At 36.2% G+C, this 22,846-nt stretch overlaps 1 protein-coding gene across 2 annotated transcripts in view; it reads right to left on the bottom strand.

The window, feature by feature from the left end:
• The window catches only part of EFL1 (elongation factor like GTPase 1), a 57,110-nt gene that overhangs the window by 17,430 nt on the left and 16,834 nt on the right, over window positions 1–22,846 (bottom strand). For both annotated transcript variants that reach the window (XM_054388044.1, XM_054388045.1), the window contains one exon: window positions 22,621–22,756. In XM_054388044.1, coding sequence (XP_054244019.1) covers window positions 22,621–22,756 — 136 coding nt within the window. The remainder of the gene's footprint in view (window positions 1–22,620; window positions 22,757–22,846) is intronic.

The following is a 22,846-nucleotide window of genomic DNA, read 5'->3' as shown; positions in this document are numbered from 1 at the left end:
TAGGCTATTAATTCTAATCCTAATATATTGTATCATACTATCAAGTTGGGGAAAACAGACCTTAAATTGTAGTGCTAAGGAAAAAATATAGAAAAAAGAATATTAGCTATAAATCTGCTGAATAGCTGCTGTAAATGCATATTTAGTCTTGGCTGGTTGGCACATTTAAGACAATTTGAAATTATTGTCTTCAAATTCCTAACCAAAGGGACATCATTCATAATCTCATCAGAGCTGTAAAAACACTGCCAGAAGTGTTTGAATAAGAAAGACAACAAATAAAGCTGATATTGATACATACAGTCACCTTCCTAATTATCCTTCAATCATAGGCAATGAGTCTTGCAGTACTCTGATGCACATGTAACTTAGCTCATGAGCTATACCTGCTTAAAAACTAAGTTTGCATTTGTAGATTGCAGGGTATTTGTGCTCCTTTCCTCCTCATCCTCTCCTACATGCCTAAGTAATGACAAGCAGAGAAGTGCTTAACTCCAGCTCCCCATCATCACACTAATACTTTTTCAGGTTCATTTTTCTGGGGGTCTGTTTTCTTTATTTGAGGCCAGAAACAAAGAGGGTCAGCTTCCACCCTATGATATCATGAGGGAGATTTAAGTTCTGAAAAGCCAGTCTGCTGCAGGCCATTCCTACAGCTCCACAGGCTTGATGTCTGGCCAGCAGGATATGCCAAACCCCAAAATGTCACTATTTAAGAAAACCTGTCTCAAAATAACTGGAAGCATAAGATCATTCAGCAGCTTTAAATGCAGGACAGCAGATGATACAAAGAAAATAAATCTGTATAAACTCTGTGTTGCACCTGACCTCTGACCAGCATGTATTTCCTCTTTTTCACTTATTCAACATGTGGTTTGAATGAAAGGCAAATGCTGGATCATCACCACCACTAGGGACTGAGAAAAGGGATGGGTCCATTTTATTCTGATCCTCTCCAGCTGGTAAAAGGAATATGATTTAGAGTGGGAGGTGAACAACTTCTTTTCACAAAGTAATATGAACCAGAGAAATCAAGTTACCAAATCTTACTTCAGATAGACTCCCTCTTTTCCTAACAGTTGTTACTGTACTCTTACTATCATAAAGAAAACTTACAGCTCTCTGCTCTTTTGTTTCACATTTGAAGGTAAAAAAGAAATTAATTATAGTAGTGTCTGGCAACAACAATACATCAAAAATAAAAATTAAAAAAAAAAATCTGTCAGTTTTCATGAAAATCTGTTAGGCTTATAGCCTGTGTGTTTTGGTTGCTGAACTGCATGTGCCCTGCATCCGGCCCAGATGTATCTATTTAATGTACAAATTCTTAGCAACAAACATTTGCAAAAAAAATCCCTGAAGATTAGAGGTTCTTGGATACCTTTTTGGATAATGACTAAGTAACTAGCTATGTATCTTCTGAATAATATTAGAGGAAGATGTAACACAATTCCAAAGTACCACATGACATAGCAATAGGATTCTGCTAATTATGCTGAGACAAAAATCTTAAACTTACTTATTGTTCATCCCACCAAAATTTACACCTACTGCTTGAGACCTAGTTAATATGTTCATTCCTTGAATGGACTTAGAAAAGCCACTCCAAAATTAAGCTTTTAAATATGCTGTTTTCAGATTGGTTTTGTCCTGTTCGGCCCTTGAAGACACCATTATAAGACACACATTTTACTTCATGTTGCTTTTTTGTAGTAATTTGCAAAAACACAGAAACTGAAGAAAAACCTGCTTAAGCAAGGAAGGTGAAACAAACTACTGCTCTTTTGGTTCTAGGTAAGCTTAAAGAATGACATACTGAAAAAGTACTGCAAGGATTCTGCAACAGTCATCTCTCAAAGAACAACTTAGCCTACAAAGTATGCAATCTGTCAGACAAATAAACATGCCCATTGGTAGGCAATTTGTTGCATATTGCTGTTATTTATTTATTCATTTTTAAGAGAAGCTGGAGTTAGGAATGTTTACAGAAATTTTAAAATATATTAACTTGGTCAGGAAATTGCTTCTTTTTATTAACTTTGCCTGTGGTATGTCACCTGATTTCTATACCCCCCCCAAAAATGCTAAATTCTGGATGTTTGGGGTAGTGTGTGAACTTCAAAGACACAAGACTTTATTAAAAATTCCTTATTAGAAATATCACATACTTGGCTACACACTGTGTAATACTACTACTAACACTGCACTTCCTAGCAAAGTCTTTTCTTCCCAGTCCTGAGTCAAATCACCTTTACAAATCACCTTTACTGCTAAACAGTTTCTATTGTATTTTTTTCCTGTGCACAGTCTGTTGAGATTAAGGGGATTACAATGTAGAGAACAGACAACCACGCTATCCATGCTGAAAAGTCAAGTCCACCATTTGTGATTTGACAGAAGCATGAGACTAGGCTATTTTTTCTTAAATTAGTCATCTAAATGCTTTGCTCCTACTGCAAAGTAATATTTCTGTTTTGAAAAAGCATTCCCACAAACTACAGGTCAATAAAGAAACACAGTGCCTGAACTCAAGCGGACTTGGACTTGAATAATAACAGGCACAGAAAAATACCACTCTCCAGGGCCCTGTCTGTGTGCCAAGGGCTTCACTGAAGGAAAGGTAATTTTACAAAGCTTAACACTCAGAAGGAAACACCCAGACAGAGCAGCATTAGTTGTCCAAACATGATTCTCTCTCTAGAAGAAACAGGCCAGGCTTCAGATATATTGTGGAGATGTCATTTTTAATTTAATTACATTTTAATTGTATCTCTCTTGTCCTAAGGAAGCCAATCCTGCTCATAATTGTTCATCAAAGTAACTTTTCTTAGCATATATTGAGTATTGCCCACATGTTCCAACTGCTTAATTTTAATATAGGCTATATTCAGATTACTCCGACAAATCATTCACAGTGGCCAACAATAAACACATTTCAAAGTATTAAAATTATTATTTCAACAATTAATTATCAATCTGTAGCTTGAAAATGAGAAGTTCTCTTAAGGAACAAGGAACTCAGTAAAAGCCACTGTGCTAATGTTAAGAAAGACCCTCTGAGTTTGTTTTTTGTTCTTTAAAAGTAACCAAATCACGGTGTACATCAGCAAGAATTATTACACAGCTAGAGAAAGACAAGAGTTACAAAGCTCTTTTCTTTGTTGAGATCTTTCTGTAAGATAATAATACTAAATCAAGTATATACCTACTTGTATCACCACTGTCTTTACCACAGAACAGTAAACACAGGTAAGAATATCATGAGTGACATTTTCAAAAGGAGCAGGAAATTTACTTCTAAATCTGGCTGGTAACCACCACACCTGACACAATAATTTTGCTGCCTGTAAAGTATACTTTTCCTGCTGAATTCAGCCAAGATGTGAATACATAATAGATCCAATTTTAAAACATATGTAATTAGTGTGCCTTGATGTAGAAGGCTTTAGCATTTAATGTTTCCTTAAGATAAAAAAGACAAGGCAGATGCCACCACCATGCATAACTTTTTTCAACTTTTTCAAATCAGATAAGGAAATAACTTGGCAGTGTGAAAACCAAAGAATGAAAGCTGTTTAACCTTCAACTTCTGCCATACCATTGCTAGCCTCAGCACATCAATTCAGTGTCTCTTTATCCTCTCTCACTGCTGATATCATCACTTAAGAATCTTTGGCTGCTTTGGAATGGAGACACGTAGAGCTTCAGACGAACACCACAGAGCTTCAGACTAGCACCGTAAGGAACTAAAGAAAGCAAAAAGCTCATCTGAATCTTCCCAGTAAGGCTCTGTCTCCACTGAAACAGACAATTTCTTGGCAACACTGTTTAGGAAGAGGAAGACTTTACAATACACAAAGCCTCCTGTTTTCAGTGCTCCATGCACTGCACTATATGGCAGTGAAGAAAAGCCATGCAAGTTCACCTGGAATTCCTGTACAAGGAGGTGTGATGCAAACTTCTGTCAAATCTAATCAGCCTGAAATCCTGAAGCCTTTTGTTTCACAGGGAGTGCACAAACAGACTAATACCTCTATAACTGCTGGGTGATACTACCAATGCTTTTTTTTTTGTCCCTCCCTAGTGAGAGTCATTTGAAAAGAAGTATTTTTAAAAGGTGCTTTAAAAGACTTATTTGAGAAAATAAACTCACACATTCACCTTCAAAATGCAATTGGCTCTTAGATGTTTCCAATTTGTCCTTAAAGTAAATAGATTAAAAGTTAACTAAAGCAAACAGAAAAGCAAAATGTCTTTGACAAAAAAGTTAAAATAATTTTAAAAACTAATAAAAATAACTCCATAACAATCATCATTCTCTTTCAAGTATATCCACAGAATTCTCCTTTTCCCAATTTCTAGCATAAGCCTAGAAAAAGTTATACAAGTATCAGATCATTACCTTTTAGGGTGACTAATATTACTTCACTGTTTCCACACACACATTAAGCATCTGCCTCCATCCTTCCCTCCCCATTACTATCCTTAACTATATATTGGAAAAAAAAAAAAAGGGTAAAAAAATAAGAGAGATTTTGCAAGGTGAAAGTGACCTTTGGTAGGATTAAACTTGAGTTACAACAGTATGACTTACGTATCTCAGGAATGTTAAAATCTTTCACAAGTAACTGGGATTAAAGGATGACAATTGTAGGGACTTTGAACAAGTAGCTACCATGGCTTCAGAATACTTTGTGTGATATAGTTATCACCTCGGATTTTAAGCATGTTTCTCTTGAGTCTCCTGGCCACTGCATAGAGACAGTACTTGACCTTTCTATATTACAAACTGTTTCTGGAAGAGAAGGGACCATAAATCAAGAGACAGACCATATTCTAGTTGAGATTTCATCAACTTTCTCCATAATATAGACCACATGTTAGCACAGATTGCTGGTGAGCCTCTTCTTGTCATCTGTAATTGTGCACTTCCCTCTCAATTGTTCTTTTTGCTTCTGAAGCAAGTGAAATTGCTTGTAGAGAAATCAGACTATTGTAAAGTCCATGCAGGATTTCAGCTGTTCTCAGTACCTTCCAATCATTCTACAGAAAAAGTTAATTCAGCATTTTATTTTGTATTTCATTTCCTCTTTCCCAATGTGGGGTTTTTTTTGAGTTGAATCTCTAAAAACCACCAGTATCCAACAGCCTGTAGAAGCCTTTGTCCTGGTTTCTTCATGAGCTTCAAAGAAACTAGTTCTATCTAGTATGTGCTAGAGATTAACAAGCAGAAACATGAACTCTCTTCCTCAATGCAAAGGTGTTTAAGTTGTTCTATTGTAAAACTTAACCTTTAGGTTCATAGCAGTTTGAGGGCAAATTGAGCATAACTTTCTAAGCAGAGTAAACACAGCTACATTATTAATAACATTTTAACAAAATTCCCTCTCTCCAATGGGCACAACCCTGCCTTAAATGCAATAAGCGACTTTGACACGAAGAAGCACCTCGGTGCTTTACTACTGAATCATTAAGCAGAAGATGAAAAAGTACCAAGGCACCCCAGTGAGCTCCTTTAGGAAAGACTAACAGTTCAAAGTAACTTGTCTGCTTTTAGAAGACCAGCAAGGAAAGCCTAGGAGCTAACAGCACATTTTCCACTAAAATCTCCCATCACGAGGCTATAGCTTCAAAGAGGGCTACAAATACACTTCAGGAGCAAGCCAGCATTTTTTATCTCCTACTGAGATTCTTTGGGAAAAAGCCCCATATGTCTGAGTATGTACTGAGACTGCATGAGAGTGTGTTTACTAACTGCTAATTGTGAACTTTCCTCAGACTAGACTAAAAACAATTTCAAGAAAACTATTAGAAAACCCCTTCACATTTAACAGTAACACCCTTAAAATGATAAAGTGGCTAGAAAGCTCCTGAAAAAGTGGACACCAAAGCTGTCAAGAATCTGCTTGCTAAAATACAAATTTACCTTGAAGTAAAGAATTAAACTAACATCAGTTAACATTCAAAATCTGACTTCGGGGTTTACAAATAGGTGTTGTCAAAATGAAATACTGATTTCCTTAAGTTGTTTAATGAGGCAAATAAATATAGAAGACGAAAGTATTTCAGATAATGATGTTTTTCTCATGCTGCAAAATTATTTCATTTGTCATGCCATACTAATTTTTGGAACTCAAAACAACAGTAAACGATCCTGGTTTTTAAATATTTATGCTTATACTTAATTTCACCACAGAAACTTAGAAAATTCATGCTTAGACCTTAATCTGTCTCCAGTCCCCTTTAAGTCTTATGAAATAAACGCACTTCATGGGCACACATCAAAAATCAAAGTATTTTTAATACTCCATTTTTAATCCCTTAACTGTAGGGCATTCTTGATAAAGGCACTTTTTGTAGTTTTATAAAAATGTCAGAGGAGCTCCACCTCAGCAGTATACACATAATATATTTTCCCTGATCCTACACGTTGTAATTCCTTTCCACACACCAGGTCGACGTGACATCAGCAGCAATGCTGAACAACAGCAACTGTGTGGTCAGATCTTTGTACAATGTGACCACAGGCACTGGAACTCACGTCAGTTAGCCTGTAGGTCCAATTAATAATTCCATTACTACACATGGAAAACATTTAGCACCATACAAAACTCTTCAAGGTTTCCCGAAGCACAAACCAATGTTTTTGATTTATCATTACTTTGAATAACTTATTTTAATTTTACCTGACAGCAAAATATCTGAATTTATTTATACTTTTAAAAAAATGACTAGTGGAACTTCAGAGTCAGCTCAGCACAACTTTCTTTCTAGTAAGTGTATTGTTTCTATATATTTATTTTGATAATCCAAAAAGACTATTAAATGCTTCCTTTTTACTTCCTTTTTTTTTTTTTAGTAGTAGTAAATGTTCTTCTATAAATAAATTCAAGAAACTGCACTGGAAAACAGATCAGCTGAAATAGCCTATGCAAGAAAAACAAAAAGCCTGGACAACAGAGCAGTGACTAAACTCTAAAGAGAATATATACTTTCTGGAGATGAGAAATGTCTTACAGGTGTAACTCTCTATATTATTAGGAAGCCTCCCTCCTTCATCCCAAAGATAAATATATGGCAATCATCTACTGACGATTTCTACTGTTTCAATGAGAAAAGTGTGTAACACCCCCCCCCCAAGAAAAAAAAAAGAATACTTTTGCTTTAATTTCGATACTGAAACACTTCCAGACTTCAGCTGTAACATTGACATCTGCCTTGTAGAGGACACAAGAAGATGAGACTAATGACCCTTGATAAAGCTGGTTTGTACAGAATTATAAATTGATGATAGACGTTATCCAAGAGGAAATGTCAAGAAGATGACAAATCTCTACATTCCAGCAAACCTCTATCAAAGGCACAAGATTATATTGCTTATAATTTGGGCATTAAAAAGAAGAATATTTAACATTTTAAAAATAAACCTCTCACTTATCCTAGTAATAACTACATTAGACAATAAGTAGAGAAACTGCACTGCTACTCTTTTTCAGGACCACCATTAATAATGTTAGCTATCTACACATGCTCATTTCTGGAAATCTATCCAGTAGACACTGGGAAGACTTAAAACCCCATATAATATTTCAATATTTTTGAGAGCACTTCAGGCAAGAGGCAAGTGAAGATCTAAAGTTCACAATAGTAAACTGAATTCTAGTTTCTTGACCAAGTGCTTCCCACGACAGAGCAAAATAACTAATCTCAGCCAACAGAATAAGGTCAAACGATTTCTTCATAAATCAGACTACTTATAGCATAGTCTAACAACCAATCAGCCATTAAGAGAAAATTACATTATAGGTTTTATTCATTTTTAGCAGCATGCCCTGAAAACAGGCAGATTTCATGTATATACTGTTTTCTTATACTGAGGATTATAAAAAATAAGGAACATCTGTTACTTCCCAGAATCAGTTATAAGTGGTGTTAAAATTAATGAGACCTTCAGGCACTGATCTTGCAAGCAATTAATTTTAATCTGCAGAACTCTTGGAGGTTTTGTCATATTTGCATGGAAAAAGCTACATGAACATATTGCTACAAGTTCTGCATTACACATCCTAGCTACACTGGGAATTTAGAACCTACTACCAGAAATGGCAATTATGAAAGACAACGGTAGTTACTTGAAAACTAATTAAATTAGGCCCATTCTTGTGTTGATTTCAGAATTTGTTTAACTGTAAAATCCAACTATGCTTGATTTACATTTCATCAGTTCAGAATACAAGGCCTTTATAATTCAATACATCAGCTAAATGCAAAGACAGACCCATCGGTTCCTAGGGTGTTTCAGACATCACAAGCAGAAGCAGGACACCAATTACCAAATGTGCACAATATCCTGTGGGAAATGCCCTACTGACTCACTGACCATTGATCCTGTTAACATGTAAGACATGCAAGTAACTAATTAAAATTCAATCCTCTGAGACCCTGACCCAATGCCTAATGCTCTTTAAAGAAATCCCCCCACCCCCGTTACATCTGCCCATAAGTAATTTCTGTTTGTTTATTTTGTTACCTTGGGAAATTATAGCTTGAAGTGTTCCAAAGTACCATGAATAATGGATCTTTTCAGTCTATATTATGCAGAAGCTGATGTTTATTTTAAATACAATCATTTCCAAGAAGGATAATAAATAATACAAAAATTGACTTCAAGCTAAAAGAAACCTATAAATAGCTCATTTGTAGTTACAAGCAATACTATTTTGGGGAATAATTAATCAGAGGAAAATATTTAACAAAAGAATGCACCTTTCCAAATGCCCAAATAATAGGGTGTACAAACAGATGGCATGAGAGGGAATAGGGTATGCCTTAAACTTGTTTTATCAGCAGCCTAGGTAGTTGCTGATAATGTGCTCCAGTTAAATAGCAAAATAAATTCCAAAATAAACTGAACATGCATCCAAATGCAGTAAAGAAGTTACTGCTACACAAAAACCTATGACTGAGCCATTAATACTGATCTCAGAGGGAAAGGCAGGGATATACTTCAAACACATCAAAATTTAGCTGGAATTGTGACATTTTTTTAGTGAAAATAAGAAATTCCAGAAAGTTATTTTAAAACACACACACATTAATCATTGACAAAAGCACCAAAGAACCATGAAATAGTAAAATTTTGGAGAAAAGATTCTGCCAGCCCTTCATGGGCTTTTATCACAATGATTAAAAAAAAAAATAATCTTTTTTCCCCACAAAACTAAAAGTGTATTTAAATCAAGTTATTGTATGAGTCAGCTTCATGTTAAATATTCCTGGCAGTCTGCATCTGAGTAAACTAAACATACCAAAATCATGCCTATTTAAAACATAAAAAAATTAATACTGCTAACTCCTTTTCCCCCCAACCCTTTTTTCCCCAAAAAAGGGAAAGAGACTGACATTTCCCTCCTAATTTCTGATGACTTCAGTTAATGTATCATTGAGAGTTATTACTGTTCATTGTCCATGTAACTTTAAGTTCCTAAAATATTGCAAAGTATTAACTTTCATTAGCTCCAGGTCAAGAAGAAAAGGGGAACTGTATAGAGATCCTTTCAAAGATAGGAGAGTTGTTATGACTGATGCAGAAGACCACATAATTGCACCGTGCTTAAAAACATTCCTTGATTTCAAAACAGAAAAAAAATGAAAATAACTGATCTTGATTTTCAACGTCCCCTTGCAAAACAGTAACTAATAAGATTTAAATTCTTTCACATCCCAAAAGTTTATATGCAGTGATAACATCCCCAGTGTTCCTCTCTTCACTTGTTAGAAACAGATAAGAGCCTCTCACTGACAAAAGATACAAGGAAGGGAGCTTGGAGATTTAACATATCCATGTCTGGAAACCCCTTAGTGTTTAATTTCCTTTTCAATAGTACTAACACCAGCCACTGAGTGCTTCATCAGTGTTAGAGGATAAAAGGAAGAGACCCCACCCCAAAGGCAGTCTAAGAACTCCCTCTCAAATACAGCTAGAGTGATCTAGCAGCCACTTGCCATCAAAAAGAGCAAGCTTGCTCCCACTTCTGGCTTTCTGGCACCAGTACCAGCATTTGTCAGACTCTGTCGCTCCCTCGACCAACAAAGCATTCTAAGAGAGACAGTTTCTGACATGTGGTCTAAGGAAAGGCAAATCAACATGTTAACTATAGTTTCCTTTAGCATGAGGAAGCCAACCAGAAACACAGGTTTAACTAATAGCATCTTGCAAAACTAGTTAAGAGACCTTTTCTCCCTCCCATCCACGTGGAAGGTGCAGCTAACACCTCATGGTGCTGAAACAAGTTAATTTGTCTCCATACCCCACTGCTACTCCCTCAGAAACAAGACCATTCTGACTAACATTTTGCTGACTAAGCAGAAGAGCCTACAGATGCAGTCTCATGTCTCAACCACAAGCGACAGCAGTGGTTTGGCTGCTGCTTCAAGAGAAAGCAAAACCTTAAAACACAAAACATCAGCTGCTTTCCTGAACAAAAGAAACAGGGCCATTTGCCACTGCTAGGTGTCAGTTACAAATGCTTTGGAAGAGTAGATGAACCTTTTCTAATAAAAGTGAAAAGCATTTCTGCTAACAATGGCTGATTACTTACATGGCTGGTTTTGGGTGAGAAGCAATGCTTCCAACACAGTATGCCATACTTCCTGATGGGATTATGTACACATAAAATAATCTGTTAAAAATGGAGCATGTTTTTAAATCTCATTTCCAAAGTAAATGCAGCTCCTGTAATCACACAGTCTCTCCTCAACAACTTTTAAACATGTTATCAACTTCCACTAAGTTTACCAGGAAGAGAAAGGAGAGGGTTCGGATATCATTAAGTTTCCACAAGTTATGTAAAAATCAGAAGCTGAGTACTGAAGGGAGGCCAAAACTGGTGAGCTCTCCAAAAACAGGGAAGGCAAAACACAATCATTATATATCCCACTTGGAAGCTGCTGCCTGGCAACCAGCATGTGCATCCTGGCTGACCAACTGGGACATGCACAACTGCAAGATAGGCGCAGCTCAGAGGAACCTGAGTGTTTTAAGGACTCAAGTACACAGGCATCCAAGCTTAGCTCAGAGAAGCTGCTTTTTGAATGTCACAAAACAATTAAGTATTTTGTGGAAAAGCTCCAAAAATGTAATCATCCAGATTCCAAACATTTTAGGTCCCATTTTGAAACCTTCTCGACACACAGCTCTTTACATCAATGAGCTATGTAGGCTGTCTCTAGCATCCATCACTTGTGCTTTCAATTTCCCTCTCAACAGCTCCAGCAGACTGAAGAGGGTGAATCAGTCTGGATGTCTTTGATGATGTTTAAGTACAATAACTGATGTAACAAGAACTACCAGCAGGTTTGCATTTTCATTTACATTAACAGGTTCACAGTCATGCAACTCACAATGCCAGACCCAGTACTTCAACATTACATAAAGCATTGACTTGTACTTGAAGGTTACCAAACACAAAACCTCACAAAAAACAGTAGATAGAGTATGTGACCATTATGACAGTGGAGCAGACTCAAAAAATCGAGCCTCCCATTTTTTAAAATCACTGGCTTGAACTTTGCCCAAATACCTAACAGACCTCATTGGAGACAATTAGGTGCTAGGGAAGAAGAAAGGCTAGAAAACAACCATACCTCTTTCAGTCTTAATTACCTGCAAAAAAGTAAATACATTTGGTTCCACATATTAATGGCAAAATTTCAAAAGACAATCAAGTCAAGTCACCAGCTGCTCTGCATCTGAAAATAAAAGCTCAGGTGTAACAGCCCCTCAAACATTACCCATAGGAACCTATAATTGTAATTAAACAATTCTTTATAAATAAAAAAATTCTTAAAAATTCAGGTTCTCAAGCATATAGGGTAAAAATAGAACAGTTATCTGTTTGCTATGGCAATAAACTTATAGTAACTATTACTATACAAGTACAAATGGAGTTGAAATTCACACTGGTTGACTTGTAGCCTCTGCAGAAGAGTATTTCTAGTAAGTATCAGCTTTTCCAACTATTTACTAAATGCTAAACTAACACAAACAATCTAAACTTTCAGCCCAAACTAGCCAGTGCTGCCCCTTTAACATTGTTGTTTAGCAGTGCGCCACAGCTCGACAGCAGTTGATACTCCTAAATATAGCTCTGCTTTAACTCCCCCCCACAGATCACAAGCCAGACAAAGCCAACTTCATGACTCACACCCTGATACAGGCCAAACAACCCTCACAACACTTCTACAATTTAATGTGAAGCATGAAGCATCATCAAAATTTCAGGAAATATTTAGAAAACAACTCAGGAAAGCAGAGGCTTTATTAACAACCTCCTGCCTTTGCACCCTTCTCAACTGTTAGAGAGGATTTCAATTCCCTGCAACAATGTTTGTGCTCGGGGTGGTTGTGTGCAGAACTCATTCCAAACTGCTCTTCCCATGCCCCCAACGCAATCCCCCTCCCCCTTGCTTTTTCTGAACTCTTTGAAGCAATTTTGGTAACAACAGAATATGGAAGCAAAAGAAAAAGATACAGAGCAATAAAAGGCTTTTGTGGCTAGATCAAAGGTAAAAGTAGAGGCATTTCACAACCACAGATGGCATTTATTGCAAGAATGTTGTATATTACAGGCACTAGGTCTGTTACACAGTAAGACAGATGCTACTTCACATGCAGGTGTGAAAGGTGCATCCTGCTCCTGCCTTAAACAGGAGGCCAGGATAGGATTAGGAAGTGCTCCAGCAGGAATTTAAAACACATTCAAATAAATTGCCCTTGTAGATTAGTGGTTTAGATCACATATACAGTGCCAGTTAGGAGAAAAGCTTTTGCATTTGCTTAGGTTGTGGTTAACCAAAATATTCTCATATAGTCTTGCTTTATTGACACAGGATAACTAAGGTAAAGCAAAATACAAAGCTGAGGTAGAGTAACAGACAGAAAGGCAGAGAGAAATGAGGAATCCAAAGAGAAAACAGGAGGTTAACACTAAGATTTGGAGTGGGAAGCTCAGGGCAAAACAGGCAGATTTCAGAGTCACGTTAACACTCCAAAGATAGGCTGGACCTCCCTCACCTAATTTCTACAGCCTGGCTCTTACTCTGTGCAGAAGCAATTAGTGTAAACATGAAAGCCAAAGAAACATCTAGAGAGAATTTTCTTTTACATACAGAGCAGTAGCGTTTCTCAGGACAATTGAAGTACCAAAGAAAAAGCAAGATAAACAAGATTTTTCATGACAGTGGCTTTACTTAACACTGCACTGCCTCTGAAACCAGTACAGTAGTTCCGAGTTGAGCTAATAAATAGGCACCACACCAACTCCAGATTTGGGGCTTTTAGAATACTCCATGCAATTAATTTAGTCAAAATATTTGTAGATCTTCTGCATGAAGAAATGCACATTAAAAAACCATAATCCAAAGCTTTCACTACACTGACAGTGCTGTGCATCTGTGAGACCTTTACCCAAAGTTGAAACAGTGACACGTTTTTGTACTGCATGAAAAACAGTGCTCTCTGGCTTCACATTAGATGGGAATAGGAAAAGCACCCAAAGCACAAAACAAATTATCTGGTTCCTATTTCCATTTCTAGTAAAGAAACATATGAAAAATTACATGACAATTCTCTAAATACCCTCATTTGTAAAGGAATCATCATCATCACCACCACTCAGATGCTCTGAATAGCGAGATCATTTGATATTCACTTTAAAATACAATCTTTACCAAGCAGTCATGCATGTCATGAGAAACTGAAACTCAGTGAGAAACAAAGAAAACCACCAACCTTTTTCTTTAGAACTGTTTTGCTCACAGGATATGCGTTTAAAGTATAAAGTTGGGGAAAAGCCTTATTCAATCAAAGCTGTGTAAAGGAGTTTCAGTTTTACATAACCTTGGAAAAGAGATTATACAGAAATAGAGACCATAAACTCAAGAAAAATATAAATTTCCTATTGCTAAAACCCACAAATAGAGAGGACAACTTCCTGATGCACTACAACCAAAAAAGCTTAGATTGGAGACATTACTCAGAAGAGCTATGCAAAAATAGTGAGAAATTAGATTTAACCAACAAAACCTACGCTGCCTAGAAAAACCACTTCCACCACTCGTTCACTGCCTCAGAGGGTACAGAGAGGGTAACATTCTGAGATGACTAAACTGTAATTTCTAGGTCCAAGTTTTTTTCATCCTCTTGTAAGTTACGCATGGTTTATCTCAGCACTGATAAACATCAGAAATGAAAATATTTTGTCCAATTAGCACATTTATCAAGGCAGGTAGCTGGTTGTTATTTAAGGATGTGTTGTCCTGACTGAGACTGCAAAAGGATCAAGAAGCAGCATGCAAGGCCTGGCAAGTGAGAAGCAAGGTTTGGAACAGCAATGCACCAATGCCTAAAATATATCTCTAAGACACAGAAAATAAAGATTACCTAAATGGATTATTTCACTATTTAATAGAAATTTTTATGCATTTCAATGTCCTTGCAATTCCATGCTTAACTAAAAGTCTGGCCTAAATGATACCCATGAGACAGTATTCCAGTTAGGTTTTATTTAGTTATGCACCCTGAAGTATTCTATGACCTGATACCATGACAAATACCTACATTTAACAGCAACCATTTAGCACATGAATTGACTACCTTTGCAATGACGCTGAAAAACTTAATTCATCTGACAGAAAATGAACTTTATCTAACCAGAACAGCTAAAGGAATAGTTAGCTGATTAAAAACCACACACTTAAAAAAAAAAGTCATGATCTGATTCAAGTACAGCATCACAGATGCATGAAAAATATGTATTTTCCACAAATAACACTGTAAAACTTAAAATCCTTTAAGAACAAAACTTTTTTTCTGCATTGGTAATTGCACACATTCCTATATAGATTTATGGTGTCTTTTTTATGTCTGAATTGCTATACATTAAGCACAAATGGGTTTGAAATTACATATAAATTAAAGCAATTATTTAGTAACTTGAATGATGCTGCGTGTTCTCAGTTTGCATTTTAGAAAACCCGTGGCCACATTAAACAAAGGAAATGTTCCTTTAAAACAAGTTTCTGAAAGTCTGAGTTCTACAGCAGACTACTGGGAATTCTACAGTGTGTTTAATTCAGAAATAGGAAAACGAGCCTAATACCATTTTCTAGGGAGGGATAAAATGTTCAAGTATAAATACAGTTCCCTGGTAAATCAAGTAATTCACAGCTCTGTTGAAAACTGAACCTTAAACACCATTTTCTCAAATCAGGCATGCCTGCTGACTCTCTTAGCCATTTACCCTAATGCCCTAGTGTCCCAGTTCATCCCTGAAGTTTCCCACTTCTTTCATTATTTCACAGTGGTACTAACAGGCAAGGTATTCTAACAACTTTGAATACAAAACTGAAGTCACCTTGGTTCATCTATCACACACCCTCATTTAGTAATGGAAACCAAAGTCTCCTTAGTGATTTTCAACCAATCGAGGCAAGCTAGACACTTCTTCTTAGAGCCACACTGCAAGAAAGCAGAGAGCTCAACTACAAACTGCCACTTATTAGACAACACTGACATTCTATTTTTAAAGAGGGTACTGGTTTAATACAAAACACCAAAGACAAAACCATGCTCCAAGTAATCTCTATAAGGACAATGAGGGAGGGGATAATTTTCAGGCTCTTTAAATGAAAATGTGAGGTAATTTCCCCACATTATCAGTGGTGTATCTCGGTATGCTGGAAAAAAATCCCAAACATGCCATTATGGATGTGAGCTCAGCCAATCATCTCTAAACTTCACCTTAAGACTTTTATTACCATTTTATATTGGTTTTAACTACTTAAACAATCCTCTTACAGTATTGGAAAAAACGAGAGGTTCATTAGCCAAGCAATAAATGTGTCTATTTCTGCAGATAACTGTTCTCCCCTTTTTAGGCCATAGAGGAAGAGACTAAAACTAATACATCAGTGCTGACTAAAGAAACTAACTGAAATACGGGGGAAAAATCCCTATCCTCTCACTTTTAAAAGACTTGGAAAATGGTGACCAAGAACTCACACAGAAGATTTGGAAATCTGGGGCACAAGGCAGCTAGTATCTGGGATATAAACCCACAGTTAGCTATGGAAAGGTTGAGTAACATTTGTCCATAGGCAATGACTATGGAAGTCAATAGTGCAGCCTTACATAAGGAAAAGGAGTCATTCCTTTAACACTGTCTCCAAACTCTGATCAATAGATATCAGTGTAACAACAGGTATCTAATAAATGCGAGGCTGCAAGGCCAAAATTGCTTCTTCCTGAAGCAAACTAAGGGGTGTTACACTGAGATGACTGCCTGAACCTCAAACCCTCTTTCCAATCATATTTCTAGATCTTTTCTCTTAAGCAGCTGCCAAGCATGTCTCTCTGGCTGTGCTGTTGAGTTCCTTCAAGCAGCAAAGATATGAAGTCCTCTTGATTCTTTTTACTCTCACTGCTGCCCACAGGCATATAAGCAGCAAAAATGAAGACTGGAGAGTCTGTGCAGTTTTCCTTCTGGTACTACTTGGGAAATCTCAAGAATCAGCAAATATCTATCTGCATACAAACTCCAAAGAATCAGGAAGGATTGCCTCACATTTGAATTATTTAGAAAACTGGTTTTCATTTACATGAAAGCTCAGATTTTACAGGTTATAACAACTAGAAATTGCCTTAACACTCTCCTCAAAAGACTTATTATTTGCATTTTTGACATTATAATCCAACAGTGGTCAAGAACAAACTTAAAGACATTTTTCGTGAGATTAATGTATTATGACCTTAGCTTAAATCATTCTCTATGGTTCAATTGTGAAATATGCTAAAACCCCCTAAACACATTTTTTAAGGTCTCACAATAAACTGCAGAAAATTAGAACAGAGAACATTCCAGAAGCACTAGAGAATTTAGAAGTGTTTTGTTTTCAGAAAGTTACTACACTTATGATTACCTTTTATAGTCTTATGAAGCTGCAGTCAGAAAAAAATAGAAAAATTATAGCTACTCAAAAAGCAATTTAAATTCTTCAATATAAATTTTAAAAACCACCCAACCTAAAAAGGCTTTAAAAGGAAATTATTAACCATTCAAAGTATTCTCCAAAAAACCTTAGGTGGGTCAAGAAAGACAGGTCAGTGCTATGCCTTCTGGCCTAAGACATGTCCTATTTTTTCCTCTCCAGTGATACGTTGATATTGATTTAAAAACAAGGTAATGAATCACTTCTTTTACAATAAAGTTTAAGTCAAGCCCCCTGAAATGGAATCACTAATAATAAACAGGCAGAAATGGTAAGACAAACAGGGTAAAGAAAACTTATCCATCAGTAAAATACACTTCCAATTTCATTTGATACTATTTCATTAGCTGTGCTACATGTTATGTTACATTGCCCAATAAGAGGCACAAATTGCTCAGCCTATTGGAACTACACACAGCTAAGAGCAGTTAAGTGGGACTAAGTTCTCTACAGCAAAAATAGAATGAAGAAAATTGTTTCAGTATCCAGCACTGAAAGAGGCCATGCTGCAGATTAACTATTATGTCTTTACCTCAAAGGAATAACTCAAATTTCTTTAATTTTTTCAACTACTAATCATAGACCACCAATTAGGTAAGAGATCAGCAGAGATACAGTGATGTCAGGCAAACTCAGCAGTTCACAGAGATAAAATATGATTCAGCAACGAAACCCCCTTCAATTATATGAACAAGGGCATGCATAATTGATTAAATGATTATACACACGCCAATAGCTATAGCATTCAGAAAAACTGAATAATGCTGGGCTACTATAAACTAGTTTAAAGCGCCAGTTTTATTTTATTTGGGTTATGAAACGGCAGTTAGTGATAGAAACTGTAAGCATTCGAACAGGGAAGGCAAAGGTTCGAGGATGTCTTTGTTCCATTCGTCGGTTTCCGCTCATTCCCTTGACCTCTTGCGCAAGACTGCCCTCCTGTGGTCACTCAGCACGCCGATACGACACAGCCCTAGCAGCTGCAATCGCTTCAAACCGGCTATTTTAATTTTTACCTTTTTTTTTTTTTTTCTTTTTAAATAATCACATTACTGATTCAGAGAGTTAAATTAGCCCACCAAATGTTTGCACAGAACTAAAAGGCTGGTGCAACAGCAGGACTGTTCCTAGGGCTTTCACAGAAGGTGGTAATGCTTGCTAGTTGGCATCAGTCCTAGAAAACCATTCTGGGCTTTTAAAATGGCATCGCTGCTTGCAGCTGCTTTTTGCTCTTAACAGAGGCTGCTTATTAAAAGCTCCTAAATTGTCTGATGAAGTCCTAAAGGAACAAAATGCCTGTCAGACACCTTGTAATGAGGTTAGCTATACTATTTCATATCAACTCTTGAAGCTAACTGCATGGCACCTATATTTGGAAAGGAACAAAAAGTCCCAAGTATGAAGCTGTAACACGTCATATTGTTTACATGTCAAGAATTCTGTATGTGCTTCATAAAGAATTAAAATATAAAAGAATATTGTATGGGAAACCAAGCATTTCAGACATGGAAAAAAGATGCAGAGCAGTCTGCTGTGCTAGAAGTCAGTCCACAGCGAGTGATGCTTGCTTGTAACAACGTCATTTGATAATTAAAGAAACAAATGCTCTTAATTGGCAGAACACTTGATATGCACATAGCTAAGCTTTTGAAAACACTCAGGAAATCATCTAGCCTCTTATGAGCATTACATTAACGCACTACCAATCTAATGGTAAGGGAAAAGCTTCGCTTTTAACAGTATTTGACAAAACACAAAAAACGCTTCAAACAGTCATATAGGGAGCCCTAAGAAAAATCTGGTTCTTGCATGCTAGCAAACACAACACTGTTGTTCTAACTGTGGATAAAAAGCAATATACATGTCAACTTTAAGATGGATGTTACTCTGAACTCAGGTCTGTGCACACGCAAAATGCTTTGAGACAAACTGTTCCAGTCAACAAAAATATATTGCTTGATGCTTCTCCAGTAATTCATTCAGAAAAACACATCACCAAGTTGAAAACAACTCCACATTATTCACTTATACAGGTACCTAAACATGTTTGCACTTCTACAAGTACCTAAACCAGTGTTTTCTGAAAAAAAGAGTCCCTATCCAGTACAGGAGTCCCAGGCCTTTCATCTGTGCACGGTACCACCTCAAAAAAAACACAATTTCTTTTTGCCTATTTAAAAATGTATTTTTACACTACCTCCATCAGCTGTTTTTGTTACTAACTCCCCTCCCTCCTTTTTGTATGGAACAAAAAAAGGCATTCTGCCTTCAATTACCACACAGCAAGAAAAATAACAGAGGAGGGGAGAAGGAAGCTATTATGTGCATCTGAAGGGTGTCTTTACTTACGAGGCCAAATTACTTTTCCCTTGGATATTGCCTTCTAATTTTTCCTTTGCCACTTTGGGGATTATCCACTAAATTCTTTTTATTGTCTTCAACCACAAAATATCAAAACAAGTGTTAGAAAATTAGGCTTTTCCTTTGCCTGGTTTAAATAAGCAAACAAATACATACATACATACATATATATGTGTATGCATGTGTATTTATATTATATTAAAAAATATAATACATAAATATATGTTTATGTATATTTAAAGAGAGAAAGATTCTTTCATGGGAATAAGTTAATCAGCCATCCCCTCTTCCTTTTTCATTCCCCAGAATACAGACTTACTAATGCTTCAGAACACTTACTGGTGTGATAGTCCTGATTTAGACAAAGTATTTCTCACTTGGAAACAGAGTACTCTCTCAGAAAACATTTTGTTCACATACTCCTCTATTTCTCAGAGTGGAGAACTCAATAGAGCTTCTAAATTGCAAATTCTACAAACCAGGTGTTTTCGTCAGACAAGAATTTCAGTCATTTCAAAGAATATTCTGACAAATAATTTTAGAAAAAATATTTATTACAGAGACTTTATTATCCTTGGTCCTCAATAACTTTGTAATTTATTTTAAATCATATTTTACCTCCTACTCAAGGACTACAAAAAAAATGTAGTCACTGAGACCATAAAGAAAAATTATTAACTGCTCTGTGGAAGGAGGCAGTGTTTTGTGTTTGCCATATGATTTGAAACTGACAGACTGCTTAAAGCTTTCTGACAAATACTTCTGACAGAACATTTGAGCTGCAAACGTGCAATACGAACTAACTCATGTTTTCTTTTAACTTCCAGGAACTCAACACTGGCAGTAAAAATCCCTCCAAGCTTGCTGGAATGGCTATGTGTATTAGATAAGGCCATAGTATTGCTTTGTGACTGGATGTTCTTGACTTCTGTTGGTGTGACAGCTTTGTAGTTCAAATACAGTATGCTTCATTACCTTTCCCCTCATAAAATATTTTGCTATGAGTTTTCCAGATTTTTAGCAACTGAAAGGAGATTAGTATTAACTGAACACAAGGCACAAGAGATTAAGTATTTTAATCTTCAGTAAAACAACCTATGTTATCAAGCCATATCTTTGATCATTAAACCTTTGCATAAGCCAAAGTAAAGGATAAAAAGGCTGCTCACTGGGACCAAGCAGATTTTCCCTTGTAAAAAACACACTAAACGTAGCAAAATAAAACCAACAACAACAACAAAAAAACATACGGTCCTTGGAGGAAAAAAAACCAAACCAACAACAATAACAACAAACCTCTATACCATAAGTTTTAAAGTGGAAATAGGCAGTCATGCTTAACTGTGAATTCCTTATGGCAATAATTTAATTATACACAGTAAAACTACACAGCTTTCAGAAAAGCATCCTTAAACTGCTAGATAATCTACAAGCAATTTCCTTATATGGCTGGAGTGAAATTGCTGCTGGTATGCTATAAAGCTGGAAGATAAATGACCTCTGAGACAGAAATCTTTGTTACTAACTGGAATAATAAAAGTATTGCATCACATCTGTTACAGACTCCTTTCACATACATGTACTGCATTTTCTCCTGCGTGTGGTAAATCAATGTCAAATCACTAAAGGTGTTTGTTGAGTTTATGTGAATTAATAATGCAGCTTTACAGTGAAATGGGAGAAACAAATGAACAAGAAGGTATTAAAGGCTTTTAGCTTTAAATATTCTTGAAAATTACGTGAGGTTAAAAAAAGCCACCATATATACTTCAGCTTCTACATTCTAGGTAAAAATGAAAACCTGTTCTGTCAGTATACACAGAGACTCTAGGTAAGAGATGAAATAGCAACATAGTCTGGCTAAAAGCTATGACTGTTAGTTCTGAACTTGAAATTTCAATGAATTCTTCTAAATACAACAACTCTTGTCCCCCCCATTAGAACTTTTACATTACTCAATACACCTCTCTTTATGGAAGAGCCAGACCCCACTGAACAGTACCCTTCAGCAGTGGCAACTACTTACTTTTTTGGTAGATTTAATCACTCACAAAAACATTTTTTGAGATTTGGTCCAACTCCTAACAAGAATAATATAATTCTCATAATGTATTTTTCTCTGCAGAAGGCAGCTACAGGAGTATTATTATTTGGCAAGCACAAAGACAGTATCTTTTCACTTGTACTGCAGTGTTTCGGGGCAGGTTTTTTTCTTAACTCTTCATCAGTTTTTGAGGTAAACAGTCATTTTGATTCTTGAAATGGTCAACTTGGGCATCAGACTAGATTAAGGTGTAATTCAGAATTTAAAAATACTAAGCTTCCAAATAAAACTAAATTCACCAACTGTTTGCATCCTTGAACACTAAGCTCATGCTAAAAGCGACCAGAATAATTAACTGCTTAGATTAACAAACTGCAACCCTGACAGAGCATACCTATTTTTAATTTACTGTGTATTTGCTATAAATTTCTGAAGATCAGACAGTAGACATGAAAAACACACCTTGCTTTGCTGTAGTTTCTATATTTTCATTCACAGAATAAAAAAATAAAGAACCAATTAATGTTTAATGGTTACACTTTCTCAACTCCGAATGTTACTTTTGATATTAAAAAAAAAAAGATAAAAGAAGGACAAAACCAGCGAAGAATGCAGTTCACACTCGAGTCAAAGCAGCTCAGAATCCAGCACAAGAGAGCATACATAACTTGATGATTAGGATGACATGAATTAAAGACTCGTGTATGGACAAAGTTCACAATTTGTCACAGCCATAAAATAACTAATTTTTAGCACCATGGTTCTAGCAGACCCATAAATAAAACTACAGTTATCCACATCACTAGACAAGTCATACAACAGAATTTCCACTGTTGGGAAAAATATTATAAATAATCCTTGGAATTTATGAAATATGAGACCTTATTCCTCCCTTTGGCAATTCCTAGCAGCTCTGCTTACCTGGCAATGCTCCAATCACACAATCCCTAATTTTGTCCTATTCATGCATCTTTTCCCTTCCACAGAATTCAAAGTTCACAGAAATCACAGTTTAATTAGAGTGCCTTCAGGTTTGCACATATAACATACCTAAAAACAGACTTATTTAAGTTTTCTCATTATTAATCACATCAAAACAATCTCAGTCCATCCTGGATGATACAAAGATTCAAGCTCTAGGAAATTTAATACTATTTACATCTTACCTAAAACATTTCCTGCAGGTACTTCTTCAAGATCTTCAAGTTCTCTTCCCATAAGCAAGTAGAGATTCTCTAATGTACAGCAAGTCATATGAGGTATTAATGGCAGATCATTTGTAGGGGAGCATTGTGATGACAGCTACACAGAGTGAAACAATCAGTGTTGGGTATTTATCGCTCAGTACTGGTAAAAACCTGTCCCTCAAAACCTCCTAGCATTCAAAAGCTA

The sequence above is a fragment of the Indicator indicator genome, chromosome 16 (genome assembly GCF_027791375.1).
Source record: "Indicator indicator isolate 239-I01 chromosome 16, UM_Iind_1.1, whole genome shotgun sequence".
Classification (NCBI taxonomy): domain Eukaryota; kingdom Metazoa; phylum Chordata; class Aves; order Piciformes; family Indicatoridae; genus Indicator; species Indicator indicator.
Note: the sequence above shows the minus strand (reverse complement) of the source record. Positions and strands in the feature narration are given on the sequence as shown.